General features: G+C 50.4%; 1 protein-coding gene across 1 annotated transcript in view; it reads right to left on the reverse strand.

Moving 5' to 3' along the window:
- The window catches only part of LOC137422578 (tumor necrosis factor receptor superfamily member 1A-like), a 57,061-nt gene that overhangs the window by 8,713 nt on the left and 24,401 nt on the right, over positions 1-23,947 (reverse strand). Inside the window, exons 2-6 of the mRNA XM_068109302.2 lie at positions 20,800-20,956; positions 8,511-8,639; positions 6,130-6,303; positions 5,578-5,638; positions 2,779-2,840 (exon numbers count right to left, since the gene is read on the reverse strand). Coding sequence (XP_067965403.1) covers positions 2,779-2,840; positions 5,578-5,638; positions 6,130-6,303; positions 8,511-8,639; positions 20,800-20,956 — 583 coding nt within the window. The remainder of the gene's footprint in view (positions 1-2,778; positions 2,841-5,577; positions 5,639-6,129; positions 6,304-8,510; positions 8,640-20,799; positions 20,957-23,947) is intronic.

Raw genomic sequence — 23,947 nt, forward strand, 5'->3', positions numbered from 1 at the left:
AAATATGAGGCAAGAGTACAGAAGGTCACCTTTAATTTCTGGGTATTTCTATGTCTACATGTTTTACTATTGTTTTATGTTCACTATGTTATATGTTATGCCTAGGTCACACATAGGCGGATATTTCGGCGACTACTGGCGACTGCCGGCGATCAAGATTTTTCGGCGACCACTGGCGATTTCGGGCGGTCAAATATGGTCAGGCGGCAGTATGGCGACTGCAGGCGGCCACATTGCGACTGCATTGCGACGACGCCCCGAGTGGGATGGCGACTGTCGAAGATCGACGACGACTGCATTGCGGATGCGCGGCGGCAGCGTGGCGACAGTCTGGCGGCTAGATTACGACCGATGGCGGATCGCGGCGACTGCATTGGGCCCGGATGGCGGTTTACTCCGACGTCCGCAAGACTGCAATAAGACCGCCGGCGATTGGAGACGATTCACACAACTTTTTAAATCTTTATTTCTCTATTTTACATTTCACTTTATTCATTTCAATGATGTATGACATGAAGCATAAAGATGTTTGATGTACAACAAGAAAGTTAATAAAGATGTATCATTGTAATGTAATAATCAAACTTTTCTGCAGGGAGAGAGAATGGAAATAAAGTCCAACAAATTATTTCCACTGGTCCCAAGTCCCAGAAATAAAGTTTCCAAAGGACCAAGTCCAAACAATAAAGCCATATCCTTGTCGGCACCACAGGACCTCACTCCACTGAGACCCTCACACCATCCTGTCTTGCCATGGAATCGTGGTATGTCGTAATGCAGTCGCCAGGCAGTCGTATCTCTGTCGCCAATGGCCGTAACTCGGCCGCCACTAGTCCTACTGCTGTCGTCGTCAGTCTCCCATAGCCGCAGGGGAGATGTGGCAGTTCTTCTGTAGTCGATACGCAGCCGCAACAGTGTCGGCCCGTAGTCGGGAAGATGCCGCAGGAAGGCCGTATGGCATTCGCATCTCTGCCGTGCTAGCTGGTGGGGCGATGCTGGGGCGATTGCGGAAGACTATGAGCGACTGGGTTGCGGCCGCTTTACGCTCTTATTACGGATACCGACGACAGCATGGCGGTTCCATCACGACAGCATGGCGGATTTTTTTCGAGTGCGACTGAGCGCGCCGTTTTAAAACATTTAAAAAATTATTTTGCCCCTTTGCGGCTCTTGCCGGCTGCAGCCGACCTGGGGAGGATAACCACGACTACAGAAGACCGTCCATTACGGTTTCATTACGATTGTCGGCGGGTGGTGGCGATTTTTTCAGTCGCCAGTAGTCGCCGACAAATCCGCCTATGTGTGACCTAGGCTTTACATGTTCACTTTATATGTATTACATGTTTTATGTTGTTTATTGTATTACTTTATATGTTTTTATATGTTCACTATGTTATAGCCTCATCTCACCATTTTATATAAATCCAAACCCACATCACCTCAACCCTTACATAACCCCTCCTGCCCCCGCCTGCCCGACTCTCCCGAACCCGCCTCCCAACCCCGCCCTTGCGGTTCGACTGTCCCTTCTCAGTTCTGCCCACCCCCCACCACTCGCCCCGACGGTTCCCCTGTCGCTTCTCAGTCCCCCCTCCCCCGAGCTCTCCTGCCCCTCTCCCCCGGCTGGTGGCTCTCCTATCCCTGCTCAGTTTCCCCCTGCCCACCACCACAGCAGTTTTCCTGCCCCCCCCCTCCCCCCGCCAGACCACCTGACCGTCTCCCATTCCCTGAGCAATGCCTGTCCCTCCCCGAGCAGTGGCTCCTTTGCCTCCACCGCCGCCTCAAAGGCTACTCTTGCTCCAAACCCCAGCGGTGCTCCTGCCACCTTTTCAGTCCCCCACTCCACCCCCTGCTCACCCTGCTTCGATGGTTTTCCTTGCCCCCTCTCCTCCCCCCCCCCCCCCCAGACCGGCGGTTCTCTTGTCCGTTTTCAGCTTTTCCACTGCCCCCTGTGTTCTGCCAGCTATCCTGCCACTCTCTTCAGTCCCCTCTCACCCCCACTCCCCCCCACAGCAACGTCGGGTAACCCTGCCAGTTTACACATGAATTATGAGGACTGGAGAGAGTTGCAGTACGGTAATTAAGGTTCGAAGTAAAATTTGTTCTTAAATAATCTGTAATTTGAGCATCGGGGGTTAACGTTGACTATCATGCCAAATCTGCACACATTTCAATGATTTTGCATTTGATACTAGACTTAAATCATGATTTCTCAAAGTTGGAGAAATCATACCACATATTGGAATAACCAGTGATCAACAATACTTTTCACAGACGATATCCAATTAGACTCAAACATTTCACTTTCACGAAGACACTTTGCTAATTTAAACAATTAATTAATTTAAACACTCTGTTCGCCACTTACAATTAATTAACAACCAAAAATGTACCATTCTCCTGTTAACCAAGTCTCATATAGGGTAACTTCCCATTTCCCCAAGTACCATACAGTTAGCAGTCGTTTTATTCAGGTGTCATATTTGTTTAAGAAACTTATGATGGAAAATCGTCCTACGACTCACATTTGTCCGATGACTGTGTAGACGTCGTAGCATCAGCTGCTGCGGCACCACCAAAAGACTCCCGAGAGGTTCAAAGTTTAAAGGGTAAAAGCTCTTTTCGGTGCTCAGCTGATAATCCAATGCTTGCGTAAGACCATCTCATTTCATACGTACACATACACCTTTATGTACACCATATATAAACAATAAATAGCTTGCAAGTTCCAAGCATAGGCCATTAGAGACGTGCTCAAAACATAGTGGAGGATCTCACCGGAGGTCGGGTAGCAGATAGCATCGCTTGTCGCATTGCAGGGATGCTTCTCCCGTTTACATCTGGAGCAAAAATAAAATATAAAATAAAAACTTTGCACATAACGGCATTTTCAAAAAAACGCTCAAACGACGTACAGGCCGACGACGTATGTGTATGTCCTTGAGGCAGGTACATGGGGAGGCATTGCTACAGCATAACCTGTGATGTAAACTCGTTTTTTCATTCCGCAGAAACATCATCAACAAGGCCTTGGTTTGTTTCATCATCAACATGAATGCCGTTACACACATCACCGGTACTCTCCAGAGTGGCAGTTTTGAGTGCGACTGTGCCACGCACCAAACCCGGACGAGACGGACAAATGGCGAGCGAGCTCCTACCTGAGCTATCGTGCCGCCCCAAACCAATGGACCATTTCATCCAATGATATAGTATTTTGAACACATTTCCGAAGTTATGATAAACTATCGACCATTCAGATCCCATCACCATTGCAATAAATGACAAACACCTTTTAAACATCATTCTTGGGTGGCATGGGTTAAATGGGGGCAGAGGCATCAATTTTAATGAACCAATTCTGTTAATTTCAGAAATACTGAACGTGCCGACCTGTCGCTTCGCTGATGGGTTAATCAAAGACAGCAAGTTGTACTTCACAAACATATTGAATGTTAATGAGGATGTAAAAATCAAACTAAAATGCGCAATCTGGTGTCTGTCTGATTTTTGACCCCGATACATTCGGTCGTTACTTATCCAATCACAACCAAATTTGGCAGGGAGACCAAGGGTCACATGAGAAAGTTGTAGAGATTTAAATTCCCTCTCACCCCTAGGGGGGTTTGCCCGCCAAGGGGGTTTGTGTTGAGGTGTATATCCGTGTTAAGATAGCTTTATCGTGGAATACTTCCAAAGCCGCTTCGAATAACAAAAGTAACAAGAAAGAGCAATTAAAGATTGCAAACCCTCGCCAGGATGTATTTTTCAGTGGTTTTTAAGGCCGTGTTAAAACAAATATGGCGGCCGAACCACGTGACAGATGACGTCATCATTATTATTTTTTTCTCCACTAATTTATTCCTAGATTATGCTCAAGAAATTTCATCTTGATCGATGAAGTTTTGTACTTGTCGAATTATGACATCATAATGGAGGCACCTATGACGTTGTAGCGGCTACCGCTGGGTTTTCACAATCGCCTTGCACCTATCAAGGACGCGGAGCGATCACCATGCCGGGCTCGTCCAGGACGCCCGGGCAGGCTCGCCCTCAACTTGCCAGGCCGCAGCCAGGACGCTCGGCCACGCCCCCTCTCGCCTTTCCTGGGCAAACGCTCCGGGATAATGTGTGTATATATATTGCTGCCCGATAAACGGGCTTTTCAGAGTACCTGAGTGTTTTGTTTGAATAAAGCAACTCGGACGAATTCCAGCTTTTTGTCGCGTCCATTCTTCCGATCGACGTGGGAGCCCGAGCTCCTTCAACGTCATCATTAACAGATTTTATTCCCCATGGCGAGTTCTTTACAATGACCCATGTCAAAATCATATTTATTCTGTGCGGACAAACAAACAAACGGACTCAAATGCAATACCCTCTCCTCAGGCGAGGGAAATAACAACGCTAATGATAATAGCAAAATACTAATGTTATTACAAAACAATATTAATACTAATAATATCCCACCTCCCCAAGGAGTTTCCTCCTTGGACAACGCTGTGTTCATTTGTATGAATAAATTATCGTGGCATTTCGTGGAAAACACCTACCAGAAGTACAAATACAGTACTATAAATCACAAACATGTTTGATTACCTTTTCAAACAGTTGTTAATGCTGTTTAACACTAAACTGAAAGGGATGAAACCCGGGGCATGTTCAGTTACCAAGCAGCTAGCTAGTGCTTGCTAAGCCAGCCGTTCTTTATCAATGGATTTGAATGGAGTTCTTGCTCGAATGCTTAAACCACTTGTCGAGCACTCGACAAGAGCCTTGGTAAATTCATACACCCCCGATGTTCTTGAGGCTCGAGCCAAGATTTACTGTAAAGATCTACTGTAATCGATATACCCCAAAGAGGAATGACCCTTCCTGCCGCTCCCGTAGGGAAAGGGTGTACTAGTGAAGTAAAACGCACGAAAGAGGATCTTTTATAACACATAGTTGGTGTTGCTGCTGCTTCCGTGGTTGTTGTTGTTGTTGTTGTTTGTGTGCTCCTACCATGTACTTTTTCGTATTTTTCTATTGCTTTGAGAAATATTAGTATACAATATATAATTTTATGTGCTCCTTCCGTGTCCTTATAAAGGGTCCCTGCTGTCGTAGAATAATAAATGTTACCGTTGGAACCGCTGCATTAAGTTCCCGTTCACCGCTTCTTCAATACCGGAAGATGGGCTTTTAAAATAGGCATCGTTATGAATAAATGGATACAATTTTTTGTTCCAAGTAAGTCCATTACGAGCTGTCAAACGGTACCATTTGTATTATTCTATCACAGCAGGAACCGATATTAGAGCTCGAGATCCTGCTTCTTCTTCTTCAGCATGACAGACAGACCTTTCTCCTTTTCGTGAGATATTGTGTTATAAACAAACTCCCCCGTCCCACGAACAGGGTCATCATCGTGAATAAAACAACAGAACTAGCTACAACCATACCTTTGTTTTAAAGCAAGGTTCAAAAATAAATAAATGTCTGACTTTGCAAAATGAAAAGCCATGTTGGGAACACCAAAACAAAGGTTATTAAAAATCAGAGTGAACAGTGAACGTCGCGCCAAGGAAGACGTACCTTGTACAAGGTAAGCAGCGATCAGTTCCAAACCAGCCTTCAGGGCAACTTCCTGATGTAGCTGCAAAAAGAAATAAATAAATAAAAATCGAAAAATAAAATAAATAAAAATCGAAAAATAAAATAAATAAAAATCGAAAAATCAATGAAATAAAATGAAAAAATGAATAAATAAATAAAAATCGAAAAATAAAATAAATAAAAATCGAAAAATAAAATAAAATAAATGAAATAAATAAATATATCAAATAAATAAAATATGAAAAAAATAAAAAGAAAAAGAAAATCGAAAAAGAAAATAAATAAAAATCGAAAGAAATCAATAAAAAAAAAAATTCGAAAAATAAAATAAATAAAAATCGAAAAATAAATAAAATATGAAAAAAAATCAAAACAATCGATGTTTAAGCATCCAATAAACTTGCGAGAACACCAAATCTCTCTGGAGGACACCGGCAACAGATGAGGAAGCACAAAACATTTTAATCAATGGACAAGAAAACAGAAGAGGGTGAAGAGGAACGGGAAGGAGGAGGAGAATGAGAAACCAACGTGTGACAGTGGTGGACGAGGTTTTGCATTCCGCAGGCGACTGTGCCAGTGGTGCCTTGGCACAGTCCAGGCAAGAGAAGAACATGTCATCTCTACTGCGGTACGTGCCCTCAGGACAGCCACACTGTGTGTCCCAACTTTGGAGGCATTCCTGCAGTACAACCTGTCCAAAGTCTGAGGAAGGGAGGGACAAAACAGGAGAGGGAAGTGATGCCCAATGGGTGTTTGTCTGCAGGGTAAGTTAGAGCTACGAGGTACAGGCCTGAATCAGATTATATTGACTCATCTGTTTAAGGTAACCACTAGCAATGTTAACACATCAGTACAAGGCACAGGTGCGCCAACCTGTAATTACCCAGGTTGTTTGTTTAATCCCTGTACCCAGGCTGCAGGTACACATTGAGTTGTGTGATGTTGATAATGAATGGCAGAACGACATCATACAGTATTTCCAGAGTGTCTGCATGTCTGCGAGACAACAAGGGGGCACATGATGCTGGTGGAAACCCAAATGTATGCAGACATTATTTTGCTCTTGATGGTACTGGATGTTACCTGTGAGATAGCAAATGGAACATTATTCAACCGCACAAGGCGTGGACACACCTTATGACATCATGATGATGTCGAGTCTCCTCAGGCAATAATGGTGTGTTTTCCATCATATGCCTTTCTATGGCTGGTATACACAGGTAAGTGTGTGGTATATATGGGGGGTCGCCACTCCTCTCTGTCTTTCTTTTGGCCGTTGGGGAATTCACCTTCTTCCGCCCGTGCTGTTGGAGTCGACTGCACTCTCATCCACCAGATGTGCAGAGCCACCTGCCATTTAAACCGCATGCCTGCGGACCGTTACCCTGGTAAGGGGGGCTGACAGGTACTACACCTTGCCCACAGGTGACCTGGGGTTATGCAAGGCAGGGGCATCCATACCCCTGAGGTATCAGAAGACCCCCTGCATACACCCAATACCAAAGGTGAAACCCTATGACACCCGCACACCCTATGACATCATAGCAGGTACCGAAGGTGAAAACCGTGTGAGGTTGGCGACGGTCAGCCAATGTCTAAACAAAAGTCTAATCATGTGATGGTCACACAACATGTGATCATTCATTTCAAAGAAAAACACTTCCGTAGACCAGATAATCACCTGTGGAACCAATGTCCTCAGTCTGTTCATTCCCATTCTTCCCTCCAGGATTTCACAATGGCTGCTCACCACCACCGCAGGTCATCCCACATCCATATGAAATGTTCTACTCTCATTAACTCTCCCCAAATCCACCCCTTCCTTTCCGGGTTATTGTGTTTTCCCCCTCTCCCTCACCCACTTGTTATTTGTTCCATTTCTGTTTCATCCCCGGTCTTCTCTTCCTCGTCTTGCGTTTTTTTTTTTGTGTGTACAAGATCGAGGCTCGTGTAAGAGCTAACATTAATCACAAAAAAAAAAACGGACACATAAAACATACAATAAAGGCAGCGGGAGACAAGATGGGGAAAGAGAGGGAAGCACACAAGTACAACAGTAGAGAACAGGGACAACGGGAGATCTGTGGGAGGGAGAGGGCTTGGGGGGAGGAGGGGTGGTGGGAGAGGTATAAAACACATGGACACCGCTAGGACTCCCAGGAAAGAAGTCGGTATTTCAAAGAAGTGGATCTGGGGTGAAATTAACGGGGGTAGAAAAGATCAAGGTTTTGGATGGGGGAAGATAAGAGATGGTGGTGAACAGCTGTTTTAAAGACCTGCAGGGAGGAGTGGGATTGAAGAGAGTGAGGGAGTTTGTTCCAGAGGCGGGAGAAAAGGGGAATGAAAGAGTGAAGGAGAATAGAGAGTCTTGATTTTGGCAGTTTAACCATAAGAGGGTTGCTGGCAGATCTTGTGCGACCTGTAGGAATATTTGGGGTCAGGGCACAGAGAGAGCTGGGGGAGCAAGGCCGGAGAGGAGTCGGTAGAAGACGGAAAGACCACCAACCTGCCTGCGGTGAGTGAGTGAGAGGCCCTCGGAGTTAGCTTCATCGCATCGTGTTTGAGCTTTAATGCACCTTGTTCACCCCAAGTGGCCTCCTAACGCCATCCTTTACTCTCTCATTCTTCCCCATGTCCATTCTTCCTCCAAGTGTCTCTTTGTGTCCCAACTGTTCGTTTGTTCCACCTTTTCCATCATGTTATTGTTTTATTATGTTCTGGTGCATTTTGTGTTCGAGCTCTTCCACGGGCTTTGGTTTTGAACACATACCGTAATCAATAAATAAAGAAATAGATAAATCAACAAACATACAAATAAATAAAAGCAACCACAACTGGTCACGCGGTGCACCACCACATAGCTGGACGACGTGGATCGCCTGTAAGACCAAGAGGTGAGCAGCACTTACCTGTGTAGCATTGGGTGCAACGACGACAGGACCGGGCATAATTGGGAAGAGCGTTGTACATTGATGGTGGGCATGGACCACAGAGGGTCTTCTTATGGTGGTCCACACACGGAGACCTCATGAAGTAACCTACAAATAAACAAAACAATTAACTCAAGAATTCCATCACGTCTCACGATTTACAAAGGGAAATGAAATTTTGCCAAAAACCAGAATTTTATTTCCCACAAACCAAATAAAATCCTCTCAAGATGGTTTGGGCGGACAATAGAAGAAGCGTGTAGGTGTGATCATGTGATCATGTGATCACCCGAAACAAAATAATTCAACACAAGGGTCCAAATTGTTTTGGAAACAAGGCAGCACAAAGCGGTACACAGGTGACCGTCCGTGGAAGCAGTACACAGGTGAACGACCGTTTGTGGAAGCGGTACACAGGTGACCGACCGTTTGTGGAAGCGGTACACAGGTGACCGACCGTTTGTGGAAGCGGTACACAGGTGACCGTCCGTGGAAGCGGTACACAGTTGACCGTCCAGTGAAGGAGAAAGATCTGTCTACAAATTAAAAAGCACAACTGCAGTTTACAAGTGCAGAGCAGGTGAGAAAATTCCATCCAATCAATGTGATGCTTCCTTGTTTGGAATCTGGGTTTGAATCTCAGCTCACCTATAAACTGTCATCCTGTGTTTTGCACGCAGGACGATTCTCATTGTGTGTGTCGTCCTTCTGATGGACCTTTAACTCGGCGTCCCGTCTATTTTTATTTTTTATGTATACAGAGTCGAGGCTCGTGAAAGAGCTAACATTTATCACAAAAAAAAAAATCAAACAGACAAACAAAATATATAAAAAGAGGGAGCGGTAGACAAGATGGGGAGAGAAGGGGAAGCACACAAACACAACATTTGAGAGCAGGGACATCGGGAGATGTGTGGGAGGGGGATGGCTTGGGGGGAGGAGGCGTGGGAAGGGGGAGGGGGGTGGGAGAAGTATAAAACACAAGGACACCAAGGACTTCCAGGAAAGAAGTTGGTATTTCAAAAAAGTGGATTTGGGGTGAAATTAGCGGGGGTAGAAAAGATCAAGGTTTTGGATGGGGGAAGATAGATGGTGGTGAACAGCTGTTTTAAAGACCTGGAGGGAGGAGTGGGATTGAAGAGAGTGAGAGAGTTTGTTCCAGAGGCGGGAGAAAAGAGGAATGAAGGAGTGAAGGTGAGCAGAGAGTCTTGATTTTGGCAGGTTAACCATAAGAGGGTTGCAGGCAGATCTTGTGCGATCTGTAGGAATATTTGGGGGACAGAGCCCAGAGAGAGCTGGGGGAGCAAGGCCGGAGAGGAGTCGGTAGAAGATGGAAAGACCACCAACCTGCATGCGCTGAGTGAGTGAAAGGCCCTTGGAGTTAGCTTCATCGTGGGAGATTCCAATGATTCTGAACGCTTTGGTTTCAACAGCGTGAAGACGAGCTAGGTGTGAGGCAGGAGCACCAGCCCAGAGGGGAGAGCAGTATTCCATTGAGCTGCGGATGAAAGCCTTGTATGTGGTGAGGAGCTCAGGTGTGCCAAGGAAGGACTTTGCACGACGGAGGATACCCAGTCGGCGACTGGCTTTGGAGGCCAGTTTGGAAATGTGGTTTTCCCAGGAAAGATCATGGTAGATAGTGAGACCCAAAAGCTTGAGTGACAGAACTTCTTGGAGAGGATTATTCAGAAAGTGGATGGGAGGGTTGTCCAGTCGGTCTTTTCGGAGAGACATCGTAAGAGTGTGAGATTTGTCAGGATTGAAAGACATGTTCCACTTGTTTGCCCAGTCTGTGATTTTATCCAGGTCTGTCGAGAGTGAGGAGGCTGCAGACTGCCGATCTGAGGGATGAGGAATGGAGCGGCAGAGAGTGGAGTCATCATAGCCGGCGAAGCCGGTGTTGTGAATAAACGCATACGTATTATGTTGAAAACCAGATTATGCTGGATCCCTTGAGAATTCCAAGCATGGACGCACCAAATCACTCAATGGAGACCGCCATCTTGCGGATGCGGAAGTATGCATAAAACAATTGCGCAAAAGTTCAATAGGAGTTTGTTTCATCCGTCTTTGTTTGATTCACAATCTTATGCACCTCTAATTTGTAATTAAAATACTTTAAGACCAACCTCGTTATCTTCAACGAAAATCGTCACCAAACACCAGAACCAATGACATTCGAGCATTTGAAAAAATATTTCAAAAAAGCTTATTACGCGTTTCGGAGGGTGAAAACGGCGTCAAATATTCTAAAATTGACGAAGAATTATTTTTTAGAAATCTCGTGGCCGTCGGGGATAGTTTTTCACGGCCGGAAATATCCGAAGTTGAGACGGAATTCACCGAATTAATCAAGAAGGGAATTTTACAAATTTTAATCTCATCCAGAATGCAAATGGTGTCATTTTGAACTGGGTACGGTACCTACTACACCTACCTAATACCAACTACCTAACCTGCTGATGCCATAGTGATGGGTAAAATAGTGGCAAGGGGCTTTGGCTTCGCCGGCTCATTGCGGCTTTGCAGTCGGGTACTAGTAGCACCACCTGTACGTTAAAGATCCTCCGAGATCCTTCGCAAAGACCGATGAGCTCTCATCAGCACCTTGAACAAATTAGAAATACCTCCTCTAACCTGCAGGTGTCACTGCATCATCGGCACAGTCACACCACCAGCAAATGATACAACCCAGCAGCCATGTGCTGCATCCAAAAGAAGAAGAAGAAGCATAAGCAGGAGGAGAAGAAGAAGACTAAAGGAAGAGGAAGAAGCCGAGTAAGAAGAAGAGGCAGAGGAGGAAGAAGAAGCAGAGTAGGAAGAGGAAGCAGCGGAGGAGGCAGAAGCAGAAGAAGAAGAGATATAGAAGAGGAAGAACAGGAAGAAGAAGAGAGAAATGTTCAGCTAGTCAAGGAAAGAGCCCCGAATGTCATCGACAGACACCTGGACGAGTTTCTAAAGTGTGAGAGAGAAATCTAGTAATATCGTCACGATCTCCGACATCACACACAGGGCATCAATCAATAGCTGAGAAAGCCAACGATGGTTAGTGAGGAAACAAACATGAAAGCAGCGTCAGGTGTGCCAGACTCCTGGTTTTGAAAATATCATAGATATTGATGCCAGTGATAACAACTGGGATACTGTAGCGGTTACCACTGGATGTACATAATCGCCTTGCACCGGCCAGAACACGGCCAGACGCGCCTCTCCCGGGCATGCCCGGACTCACTGTTCCCGGGCACGCCCGAACCTCCCGGGCACGCCCGGTCTCGTCTTTCCCGGGCATACCCGCTCTCGCCTTTCCAGGGCTCGCCCAGAGCGTCCGGGCATGCCCGCTATCGCCTTTCCAGGGCTCGCCCAGAGCGTCCGGGCATGCCCGCTATCGCCTTTCCAGGGCTCGCCCAGAGCGTCCGGGCATGCCCGCTATCGCCTTTCCAGGGCTCGCCCAGAGCGTCCGGGCATGCCCGCTATCGCCTTTCCAGTGCTCGCCCAGAGCGCCCGGGCACGCCCAGCCTCGACTTGCCAGGCCGCAGCCAAACACGCCCGGGCAGGTCCAGACTCGCCTTTCCAAGGCTCGCCCTTGATACCCGGGCATGCCCGGTATAGCTTTTGCCGGGCAAACTTCCCGACATAAATGTGTATATATATTGTTGCCCGATAAACGGGCTTGTCAGAATACCTGAGCTGTTTTGTTTCAATAAAGCAACTCGGACGAATTCCGTCTTTGGTCGCGTCAATTCTTTCGACTCGCGTTGGAGCGCAGTTCCTTCATTGGTGACCTACCGACATGGATACGGCAGTGACGCTTAAACTGCCTACCTTCTGGGAGGCTCACGCGGCTGTTTGGTTCGCCCAGGCGGACTCCCAGTTCGCCCTGCGAGGCATCACCGCGGACGACACCCGCTTCCACCATGTTGTGGCGGCGCTCGGTTCCGCCACCGCGGCCCGCGCCTTGAGCCTCCTCCAGCACCCGCCGGCTGCTGACAAATACGACGCGCTGAAGACGCTCCTCCTCGGCGCTTTCGCCCTCTCACCGGCAGCACGCGCACGGCGCCTGCTTGACCTGCCCGAGCTCGGCGACACGCGCCCGTCCGAGCGCATGGACTATATGCTCTCGTTGCTCGGCGAGCACTCTCCGGCATTCCTGTTCCGGGAGCTGTTCCTCCGTCAGCTGCCTAACCCGGTACGCCTCGCCCTGGCTGGCACGTTGATCACGGATTCCCGCGCCCTCGCCAGGGAAGCCGATAAGATCTCCTCGGCGGGCCAGCACATCGGCGCGGTTACCTGGAGCCCGCCGCCGTCCGAGTTGACGCCCACGACGCCCGAGCGCCCTGCGCGGTTGGAGGCCGAACTTCCGGTGCAACTGGCGGCCGCCACGCCACACCGCCCGCTTCCGACACGACGGCCGGGGCCTCCACCTGACCGGGCGTGGTGTTATTACCACGCCAGGTTCGGACACAAGGCTCGGACGTGCCGGCCCCCGTGCACTTTCGGCAGGTCGGGAAACGGCCGGGCCGGCGTTCATTCCCAGCCATGAGCGCCGGCCACTCGGGCAACTTGCTGTTTATTCGGGACAAAGCGTCTGGACGGCGTTTCCTGTGCGACACCGGCGCCCAACTGAGCGTCATACCTGCCTCCGAGCAGGACAGGCTGGACGCAGTTTGCGGCCCCTCTTTGGTCGCTGCTAATGGCTCGGCCATACGCACTTTCGGCCCACGCGTCGTCACCCTCTGCTTCGGCAGCCAGCGCTTTCAATGGACTTTTGTTACCGCCAGCGTCCCCGTGGCTTTGCTGGGCGCCGACTTCCTCTGCGCGCACGGGCTGCTGGTCGACGTCAAACGACGTCGCCTTGTCCACGCCGAGACCTTCAGCTCCCTGGCGTGCACAATGAGCAGCTCCGCGCCGACCGAACTGGCGTGCGCCCTCCCGGCAACGAACGAGTTCGCTCGCCTGCTCGTGGAATTCCCGGCCCTCACGCGGCCGACGTTTTCGGCCGTCGCGGTGCGGCACGGGATCGAGCACCACATACCCACTACGGGCCTGCCGGTCTACGCCAGGGCCCGCCGCCTCGACTCAGCCAAGCTCGCCGTGGCAAAGGCCGAATTCGACGCGTTGGAGCACCTCGGCATCGTGCGGCGCTCCGATAGCGCGTGGGCCTCGCCACTGCACATCGTGCCAAAGCCGGGGGGTGGATGGCGCCCGTGTGGCGACTACCGCCGTCTCAATGACGCTACCACCCCCGACAGGTACCCGATCCCGCATATTCAGGACTTTTCCGCCCGTTTGGCGGGACGGGTCATCTTTTCGAAAATTGACCTGATACGGGGCTACCACCAGGTACCTGTCCGGGCGGCCGACGTCCCGAAGACGGCCGTCATCACGCCGTTCGGCCTGTTCGAATTTTTGCGGATGCCGTTTGGCCTCAAGAACGCGGCCCAGGCGTTCCAGCGCTTGATGGACGGCGTGCTGCGCGACCTGCCGTTTCTTTTCGTCTATCTGGACGACATCCTCGTCGCCAGCACGTCCCGCGCCGAGCACCTCCTCCACCTCCGAACACTGTTCGGTCGCCTCAGCGAGCACGGCTTAATTGTCAACCCGGTCAAATGCCACTTTGGCGCGACGACCGTTGACTTTTTGGGCCACCGCATCACCAAGACCGGGGCCGTGCCGCTGCCGACCAAGGTCGAGGCCATCACCACGTTCCCGCGTCCCCGTTCCATCAAGGCCCTCCAAGAGTTCCTCGGCATGGTGAATTTTTATCACCGATTCGTGCCCCGCGCTGCTCAGCTCATGCGGCCCCTTTACGAGGCCCTCCGGGGCAAGCCGGCCAAGCATGACTGTTTGGTCCGGGGCCATGGACGCGGCCTTCACCAGTGCCAAACGGGCCCTCGCCGACGCAACGCTGCTGGCTCACCCGGTGCTCAACGCGCCCATCGCCCTCACTACGGACGCCTCCAACTACGCGGTGGGCGCCGTCCATGAGCAATGGGTGGACGGGGTTTGGCAGCCACTCGCTTTTTTCAGCCGGCAACTCCGGCCGAACGAGTTAAACTACAGCACGTTCGACCGCGAGCTGCTCGGGCTATTCCTGGCCGTTCGCCATTTCCGACACCTCCTGGAGGGCCGCCCGTTCACGGCTTTCGTCGACCACAAGTCGTTGGTCTACGTAATGGCTAAGGTCACGGAGCCGTGGTCGGCCCGCCAGCAGCGCCACTTCTCCGCCGTGTCGGAGTTCACCACGGACATCCAGCACGTCGCCGGCAAAGACAACGCCGTGGCCGACTGCCTTTCGCGGGCCAGCGCGAACGCGGTCCACCTCGGCGTGGACTTCACGCTCATGGCGGCCGACCAGACCACCGACGCCTCGGTGCAGGCACTCCGTGTGGCGGACACGGGCCTCCGCCTGGCCGACATCCCCTTCGCGGGCACCGTCCTGCTCTGCGACGTCTCCCAGGGCCAGCCTCGCCCCATCGTGCCCGTTTCCTGGCAGCGCCGCATCTTCGCCTCCATCCACGGCCTTTCTCACCCGGGCCGGAAAGCTTCTCAGAAGCTGGTGTCGGCGCGTTTCGTCTGGCACGGCCTTCGACGAAACATCCGCGACTGGGCCAATGCCTGCACGGCCTGCCAGCGAGCCAAGGTCCACCGCCACACCCAGGCCCCGCTGGCACCTTTCGCCGTGCCTGAACGGCGTTTCGACCACGTCCACGTGGACCTGGTGGGTCCCCTGCCCCCCTCGCGGGGGTTCACCCACCTGCTCACCATGGTGGACAGGACCACCAGGTGGCCGGAGGCCGTGCCCCTCACCTCCACCACCACCGCCGACGTGGCGCAGGCGTTCATCGCCACCTGGGTCGCGCGCTTCGGCGCACCAGCGGACATCTCGTCCGACCGCGGCCCACAGTTCACGTCTGAGCTTTGGGGCGCGGTCGCCCGTTCGTTGGGGGTCATGCTGCACCGCACCACGGCCTACCACCCCCAAGCCAATGGGTTGTGCGATCGGTTTCACCGCTCCATGAAGGCCGCACTCATGGCCGGCCTTCAGGACGACGGTTGGGCCGACCGGCTGCCGTGGGTCCTTTTGGGCCTTCGCACGGCCCCCAAGGAAGACCTCCAGGCGTCCGCCGCCGAGCTCGTCTACGGCCAGCCACTCCGCGTCCCGGGCGAATTCGTGCCTGACGCTACCAGTCCCTGGTCCGCCGCTCGCCAGCGCTCGGACCTCCAGGAGGCCGCCCGACGATTTGCCCCCGTCCCGACGTCCCGCCACGGTGGCCCCCAGTCCTACGTCCCCCCGGCGCTTCGCACAGCGGAGTACGTCTTTGTGCGTCATGACGCGCACCGGGGGCCACTCCGGCCGCTGTACGACGGGCCCTTCCGGGTCCTGCGACGGGGCGACAAGTCTTTCATCGTCGACTTCGGCGGCCGGCCGGACCGGATTTCTGTGGACCGCCTCAAACCGGCGCACATGGACGTCGACCGACCACCACGGTTGGCCCTTCCTCCGCGGCGAGGCCGCCCCCCGTCCACAGTTCCCCCCGCTCGACCACCCACCACCACGTCAGACCCCTCCCCACGACCCTCCAGGGGTCGCTTCGGCCGGGTCATCCGGACCCCCCTTAAATTGACCCTGCCGGTGCAGGTCGATTCTGGAGGGGCGTGTGTAGCGGTTACCGCTGGATGTACATAATCGCCTTGCACCGGCCAGAACACGGCCAGACGCGCCTCTCCCGGGCATGCCCGGACTCACTGTTCCCGGGCACGCCCGAACCTCCCGGGCACGCCCGGTCTCGTCTTTCCCGGGCTCGCCCAGAGCGTCCGGGCATGCCCGCTATCGCCTTTCCAGGGCTCGCCCAGAGCGTCCGGGCATGCCCGCTATCGCCTTTCCAGGGCTCGCCCAGAGCGTCCGGGCATGCCCGCTATCGCCTTTCCAGTGCTCGCCCAGAGCGCCCGGGCACGCCCAGCCTCGACTTGCCAGGCCGCAGCCAAACACGCCCGGGCAGGTCCAGACTCGCCTTTCCAAGGCTCGCCCTTGATACCCGGGCATGCCCGGTATAGCTTTTGCCGGGCAAACTTCCCGACATAAATGTGTATATATATTGTTGCCCGATAAACGGGCTTGTCAGAATACCTGAGCTGTTTTGTTTCAATAAAGCAACTCGGACGAATTCCGTCTTTGGTCGCGTCAATTCTTTCGACTCGCGTTGGAGCGCAGTTCCTTCAATACTAGATGGGCACTCGGTGGAGGGCATACCTCCGCCAAGGTGAACAGTTTATGTTTTGTATCCCACTGATAGGCCGGATCTGGATTCGGACCTGAACCAAAATCGAATCACTTTTTCTCATCACAAAACCAACTCGTCCATCAAGTTTAGTAATAATTGGTCCATAACTTGTTCAATATCAATATACAGACTTGGCATTTAATATGGAATTTTTTTGTGGGGATGAACTTACTTTTCAAGATGTCTTAGAACCAAAAGTTCATTGGAATTATGTTGAAATTATTCTAGATTTTGTTAATGTGACCTTTAAAAGAAACAAAACCACATTTGACATTTCGAAGCAAATAAATTGATCCTTGAAAGTGATGTAAACTGATATCGAACTCAATTCATGGACAGTACTGTGTTAAACTTCTGTACGTTTTCCAGAAGTATCTCTTTATTTTGCACATTAGCCAAAAATTTTTTTAACAAAAACAAAAGTTACGACTGGGATTACGGACAGTAAAATTACAGTTCAGTACTTCGTGCAACCCCCACGAGCATTCAGGAGAGCACGTACACGTTGAGGCATGCTGTTCACGAGATTTGCCAAGGTTTGGACAGGAATCGCTTGCCATGCAGTGACAATAGCCTGCTGCAATTCACGCACAGAGGTCGGCTGCTGGTCCAAGTGGTCGATTTGACGCGTTAATTCTGCCCACAAGTTCTCTATTGGATTCATATCCGGGGACATGGCAGGCCACTCCATATGCTCTACACCACGGTCAGCAAGAAAGTGTTGGATCAAGCGAGCACGATGAGGCCGTGCATTGTCATCTTGGAAGACAAAGTTTCCTCGAAAGGCTGCACGAGCAAATGGAAGCAATGTTTCTTCCAGAATGGCCCTGTACTTGAACTGGTTCAGGTTTCCATTCAGAACAACCAATTCAGTTTTGCCCCCTGCATGAAAAGCAGCCCAAACGGTCACCCCACCACCTCCAGCTTGGACTCTTGGCACAATACAATCTTTGTAGTAGGCTTCATGCACTTGTCTGCGCACTCGGACGCGGCCATCTTGACGATAGACCAGAAATCTAGACTCGTCACTGAAGATCACGTGATTCCAGTGTCCTGGCTGCCATTGACGGTGCTCTCTGTCCCACTGCAATCGGCGCTGGCGGTGTTGTCTGGTCAAGCGTGGCTTTCTCAGGGGACGCCTGGCATGATAGCCTGCTTGAAACAGTCGTTGGTTGACTAGCCTTCTGGATACAGGCACATTTGTCAGTTGCTGCCACTCAGCCCTAAGCCGATTAGCTGACTTGGTACGGCCATTGCGGACTAACCGGTGCAGCTGGCGATCATCCCTCCTTGTGGTTCTGCGGGGACGTCCTGGCCTCGGTATTGGAGTAGGGACACCCCTCTGAGCATTTCGTTTCAGGATCTTTGACACCTGACCTTGAGTGATGCCATACTGCCGAGCAATAGCACGCTGTTTCATGCCGTAATTTTGTAAAGCCACCACTCCATGACAAATAGCATTGTCGAGTTGATGGACCATCTCCAGAGGAAGCGGCAATAACTTTTGGAGACGTGCAGCAGTTGTTTTCCACTAATACAGAACACAACAACCCTTGTATACCCGACTGTGAAGCCAATCATCAAATGCACCTGTCCGTACATTTTGCCACGCCACCTGTGATATAATCCTGTTGTTGACTTCTTGCTGCGACAGACAATCAGTGACATGGTTCTTTTAACAAATAAATCACCAAAGTGTAAAAGAACCTCACCAGATTGATATACTGAGTTAAGAAATTAAACCCAAGTCAAGAAAAAAAAAATATTCCATATTAAATGCCAAGTCTGTATATGGATCCACAACTTGTTCAATATCAATATATATGGATCCACAACTTGTTCAATATCAATATATATGGATCCACAACTTGTTCAATATCAATATATATGGATCCACAACTACCTCAATGGTGAAGAATCATCTAAAAAATTAATAAATCCGAGTATCCGAATCTGGATCGTCACCACAATCTAATCAATCCGGCCTCGTCACACACCCAACATGTCTACCTTGTCACACACCCAACCTGTCCACCTTGTCACACACCCAACCTGTCCACCTTGTCACACACCCAACCTGTCCACCTTGTCACACACCCAACCTGTCCACCTTGTCACACACCCAACCTGTCCACCTTGTCACACACCCAACCTGTCCACCTTGTCACACACCCAACCTGTCCACCTTGTCACACACCCAACCTGTCCACCTTGTCACACACCCAACCTGTCCACCTTGTCACACACCCAACCTGTCCACCTTGTCACACACCCAACCTGTCCACCTTGTCACACACCCAACCTGTCCACCTTGTCACATACCCAACCTGTCCACCTTGTCACACACCCAACCTGTCCACCTTGTCACGCACCCAACCTGTACACCTTGTCACGCACCCAACCTGTACACCTTGTCACGCACCCAACCTGTCCACCTTGTCACGCACCCAACCTGTCCACCTTGTCACACACCCAGCCTGTCCACCTTGTCACACACCCAGCCTGTCCACCTTGTCACACACCCAACCTGTCCACCTTGTCACACACCCAACCTGTCCACCTTATCACACACCCAAGCTGTCCACCTTGTCACACACCCAACCTGTCCACCTTGTCACACACACAACCTGTCCACCTTGTCACACACCCAACCTGTCCACCTTGTCACACACCCAACCTGTCCACCTTGTCACACACCCAACCTGTCCACCTTGTCACACACCCAACCTGTCCACCTTATCACACACCCAACCTGTCCACCTTATCACACACCCAACCTGTCCACCTTGTCACACACCCAACCTGTCCACCTTGTCACACACCCAACCTGTCCACCTTATCACACACCCAACCTGTCCACCTTAACACACACCCAACCTGTCCACCTTGTCACACACCCAACCTGTCCACCTTATCACACACCCAACCTGTCCATCTTGTCACACACCCAACCTGTGCACCTTGTCACACACCCAACCTGTCCACCTTGTCACACACCCAACCTGTCCACCTTGTTACACACCCAACCTGTCCACCTTGTCACACACCCAACCTGTGCACCTTGTCACACACCCAACCTGTCCACCTTGTCACACACCCAACCTGTCCACCTTCCCACACACCCAACCTGTCCACCTTGTCACACACCCAACCTGTCCACCTTGTTACACACCCAACCTGTCCACCTTGTCACACACCCAACCTGTGCACCTTGTCACACACCCAACCTGTCCACCTTGTCACACACCCAACCTGTCCACCTTGTCACACACCCAACCTGTCCACCGAGTCACACACCCAACCTGTGCACCTTGTCACACACCCAACCTGTGCACCTTGTCACACACCCAACCTGTCCACCTTGTCACACACCCAACCTGTCCACCTTGTCACACACCCAACCTGTCCACCTTGTCACACACCCAACCTGTCCACCTTGTCACACACCCAACCTGTCCACCTTGTCACACACCCAACCTGTCCACCTTGTCACACACCCAACCTGTGCACCTTGTCACACACCCAACCTGTCCACCAAGTTCCATCCGAATCCGTCCACAACTTTTTGAGATATCCTATTCACAAACAAACAGACAACATTCGATGTCAGAGGAAATAACAACAACAACAACAACACTCCAGTTCTTTAAACAGAAGGATCCAGAACCCACCTTGTGATGTGCAGGTGAGAGTAACCAGGGGAATGTATTTAAAAACAAACGACTGAAGATTAAAAGGAAAATAAATTCATTAAATGCAAAAACATTGAACTAATATTTATATATTTATATATTTATATATTTATTCCATTTAATACATTTGAATAGTCAGGAAACATCTCAAGGTCATGTCGTTCGTTCCCCACAGACACAAGGAGGCAACGTCACCTCCTCATGGAGGAGTTTGAGGGGACATTGTACAAAGACCTCCAAACATCAAGGCTTGCCCATCATCCCGTCACACCACCTCACATGTCCTGTCCTTACCTGGGCGGCACTTGTGACAACAAAAGCCATTGTGAAAAAACTCCCCATCGCCACAATCCCAGGACTTGTTCTCCTGCTGCCATGGGATCCCGGATAGGAGGACTTTTGGTACACCGGTGGACGTGGTGCAGAACACGGTAGAAGGTGCCAGGTTCACCTGTAACAAACAAAATTGCATATTTTCATATCAAAATGATCGATCTCAAGCCAAAATGTATGTTCACCATATGGGAGACAAAAAGACTCCAGGGGTAATATACTCAAAGGCAAAAGTTATTGTGACACACAAACAACAAACAGAATCAGTGTTAAACTTTTATTGCCGCGAATGAAATGTTATTACATGGAAAGACAAATGTTTCAAGGTGTGGTAACAATCAACAGTCCATAAGAACAGCGCACCTGGCATATGCAAATGAGCCACAACACAAGAGGCGGTTCACAAGCAAGTTCACACGGTCAGTAGCGAGTGTGTCCACCTTGTGCATTGATGCAGGCCTGGCACCTTCGCCTCATTGAGGCCACTAAACGTCGATGAAAGTCCTTGGGAAGATCATTCCATATCCGAGGAAGGATTTGGCGGAGTTCCTGCAGCGTTGTTGGAGGATTCGGATGACGTCGTAAACGTCGCTCCATTTCATCCCAGACGTGTTCAATGGGTGACAAATCAGGGGATCTTGCGGGCCAGGGTAACACATTAACATTGTTCTGATGAAGATACTGCTGTACAACTCGAGCAACGTGTGGTCTGGTCTGCTCCACTGGAGACGTCGACGTCGATGTTCTGGCGTTAGAATTGGCCGTCGGGCTGGGCGTCTTGCACGGATGCCGTAGACGCGTAGACGTCGTCGAACTGTTCTCGCAGATACACCTCTGTTGCCAGGTATGGTACGGGCTGTAAGGGTTGCTGGCTGGAACCTGTGTCGGAGGAGCGTGGTTCGAATCCATCGGTCTTGACGTGGGGTCGTTACTGGTGGGCGGCCACTACGGGGACGGTCTATAACTTGATTGTTTTGCTGAAAACGTCGCCATGTGCCAAATGGTGTTTCTATGGACGTTGAATCGACGAGCAACGTCACGCTGCGAGGTACCAGACTGAAGCACACCTATAGCTCTCCATCTGTCATTTTCCCCAAGGCGTGGCATGTCGAACTTGTTCCAGAACGATGAATAGAGGTGTTTTTCTGACTTCTGCACTTCTTAAGACTGCATTGAGTGGAAATGATAAGCATCTGGTTGTCTGGCCTTTTAAAGTGAACATTGCTGGCCATTTTTCTCGAATATGTCATGCTTCTTGCAAATTTCGTGTAATTCGAACAACAACTGCTTGGTTGCGTTTCTTCAACCATTTTAACACATTTTCTCTGGTTCAAATCCAAAAATTCATTCACAAGATTACCAATGAAAAAATTCCATGTCACAATAACTTTTGCCTCTGAGTATATATCAGGTTCGACCGACAGAAATCTACAACAGACACTCCTAAGGATGGCATACTCCATAATACAGCACCCCTCCTGACAATGCATACACTCCTAAGGATGGTATACTCCAAGATACAGCACCCATCCTGACACTGCAGCAACTCCTAAGGATGGCATACTCCATAATACAGCACCCATCCTGACACTGCAGCAACTCCTAAGGATGGTATACTCCATGATACAGCACCCATCCTGACACTGCAGCAACTCCTAAGGATGGCATACTCCATAATACAGCACCCATCCTGACACTGCAGCAACTCCTAAGGATGGTATACTCCATGATACAGCACCCATCCTGACAATGCAGACACTCCTAAGGATGGTATACTCCAAGATACAGTACCCATCCTGACACTGCAGCAACTCCTAAGGATGGTATACTCCATGATACAGCACCCATCCTGACAATGCAGACACTCCTAAGGATGGCATACTCCAAGATACAGCACCCATCCTGACACTGCAGCAACTCCTAAGGATAGCATACTCCATGATACAGCACCCATCCTGACAATGCAGACACTCCTAAGGATGGTATACTCCAAGATACAGCACCCATCCTGACAGTGCAGCAACTCCTCAGGATGGTATACTCCAAGATACAGCACCCATCCTGACACCGCAGCAACTCCTAAGGATGGCATACTCCATGATACAGCACCCATCCTGACACTGCAGCAACTCCTAAGGATGGTATACTCCATGATACAGCACCCATCCTGACACTGCAGCAACTCCTAAGGATGGTATACTCCAAGATACAGCACCCATCCTGACAATGCAGACACTCCTAGGGATGGCATACTCCATGATACAGCACCCATCCTGACACTGCAGCAACTCCTAAGGATGGTATACTCCATGATACAGCACCCATCCTGACACTGCAGCAACTCCTAAGGATAGTATACTCCATGATACAGCACCCATCCTGACAATGCAGCAACTCCTAAGGATGGTATACTCCATGATACATCACCCCTCCTGACACTGCAGCAACTCCTAAGGATGGCATACTCCATGATACATCACCCCTCCTGACACTGCAGCAACTCCTAAGGATGGCATACTCCATGATACAGCACCTCTCCTCACACTGCAGCAGAATGAATACAATCGTAGTCGATATTCTCAGGACCAGACAGCCCAGAGATTGAAATGTTATTCCCAAAAGATAGATGGATACCCGTGACCTTGAGTTGCACATGATCGACTAACTACCTGAGGGCTCTGCTCTCCAGGTTCACAACCTCCAACCTCGTTGGTCACCTTTAGTTGTGGTTTCTTCTTCTCCCTTTCACAGGCTGGACTGACAAGGTGCGCAGGCCGTGTAAATGTACCTGCATCTTGGTCAATCCCAAGTCAAAAATCCATATGATAATTTGACGTTTCACCAGTGAATAATCCCCAAAAGAACCCAAATCCCAAAAGAACCCACATCCCAAAAGAACCCAAATCCCAAAAGGACCCAAATCCCAAAAGAACCCACATCCCAAAAGAACCCACATCCCAAAAGGACCCAAATCCCAAAAGAACCCACATCCCAAAAGGACCCAAATCCCAAAAGAACCCACATCCCAAAAGAACCCACATCCCAAAAGAACCCAAATCCCAAAAGAACCCACATCCCAAAAGGACCCAAATTCCAAAAGAACCCAAAT

The sequence above is a fragment of the Myxine glutinosa genome, chromosome 2, assembly GCF_964187855.1.
Source record: "Myxine glutinosa chromosome 2, kmMyxGlut1.1, whole genome shotgun sequence".
NCBI classification, from domain to species: domain Eukaryota; kingdom Metazoa; phylum Chordata; class Myxini; order Myxiniformes; family Myxinidae; genus Myxine; species Myxine glutinosa.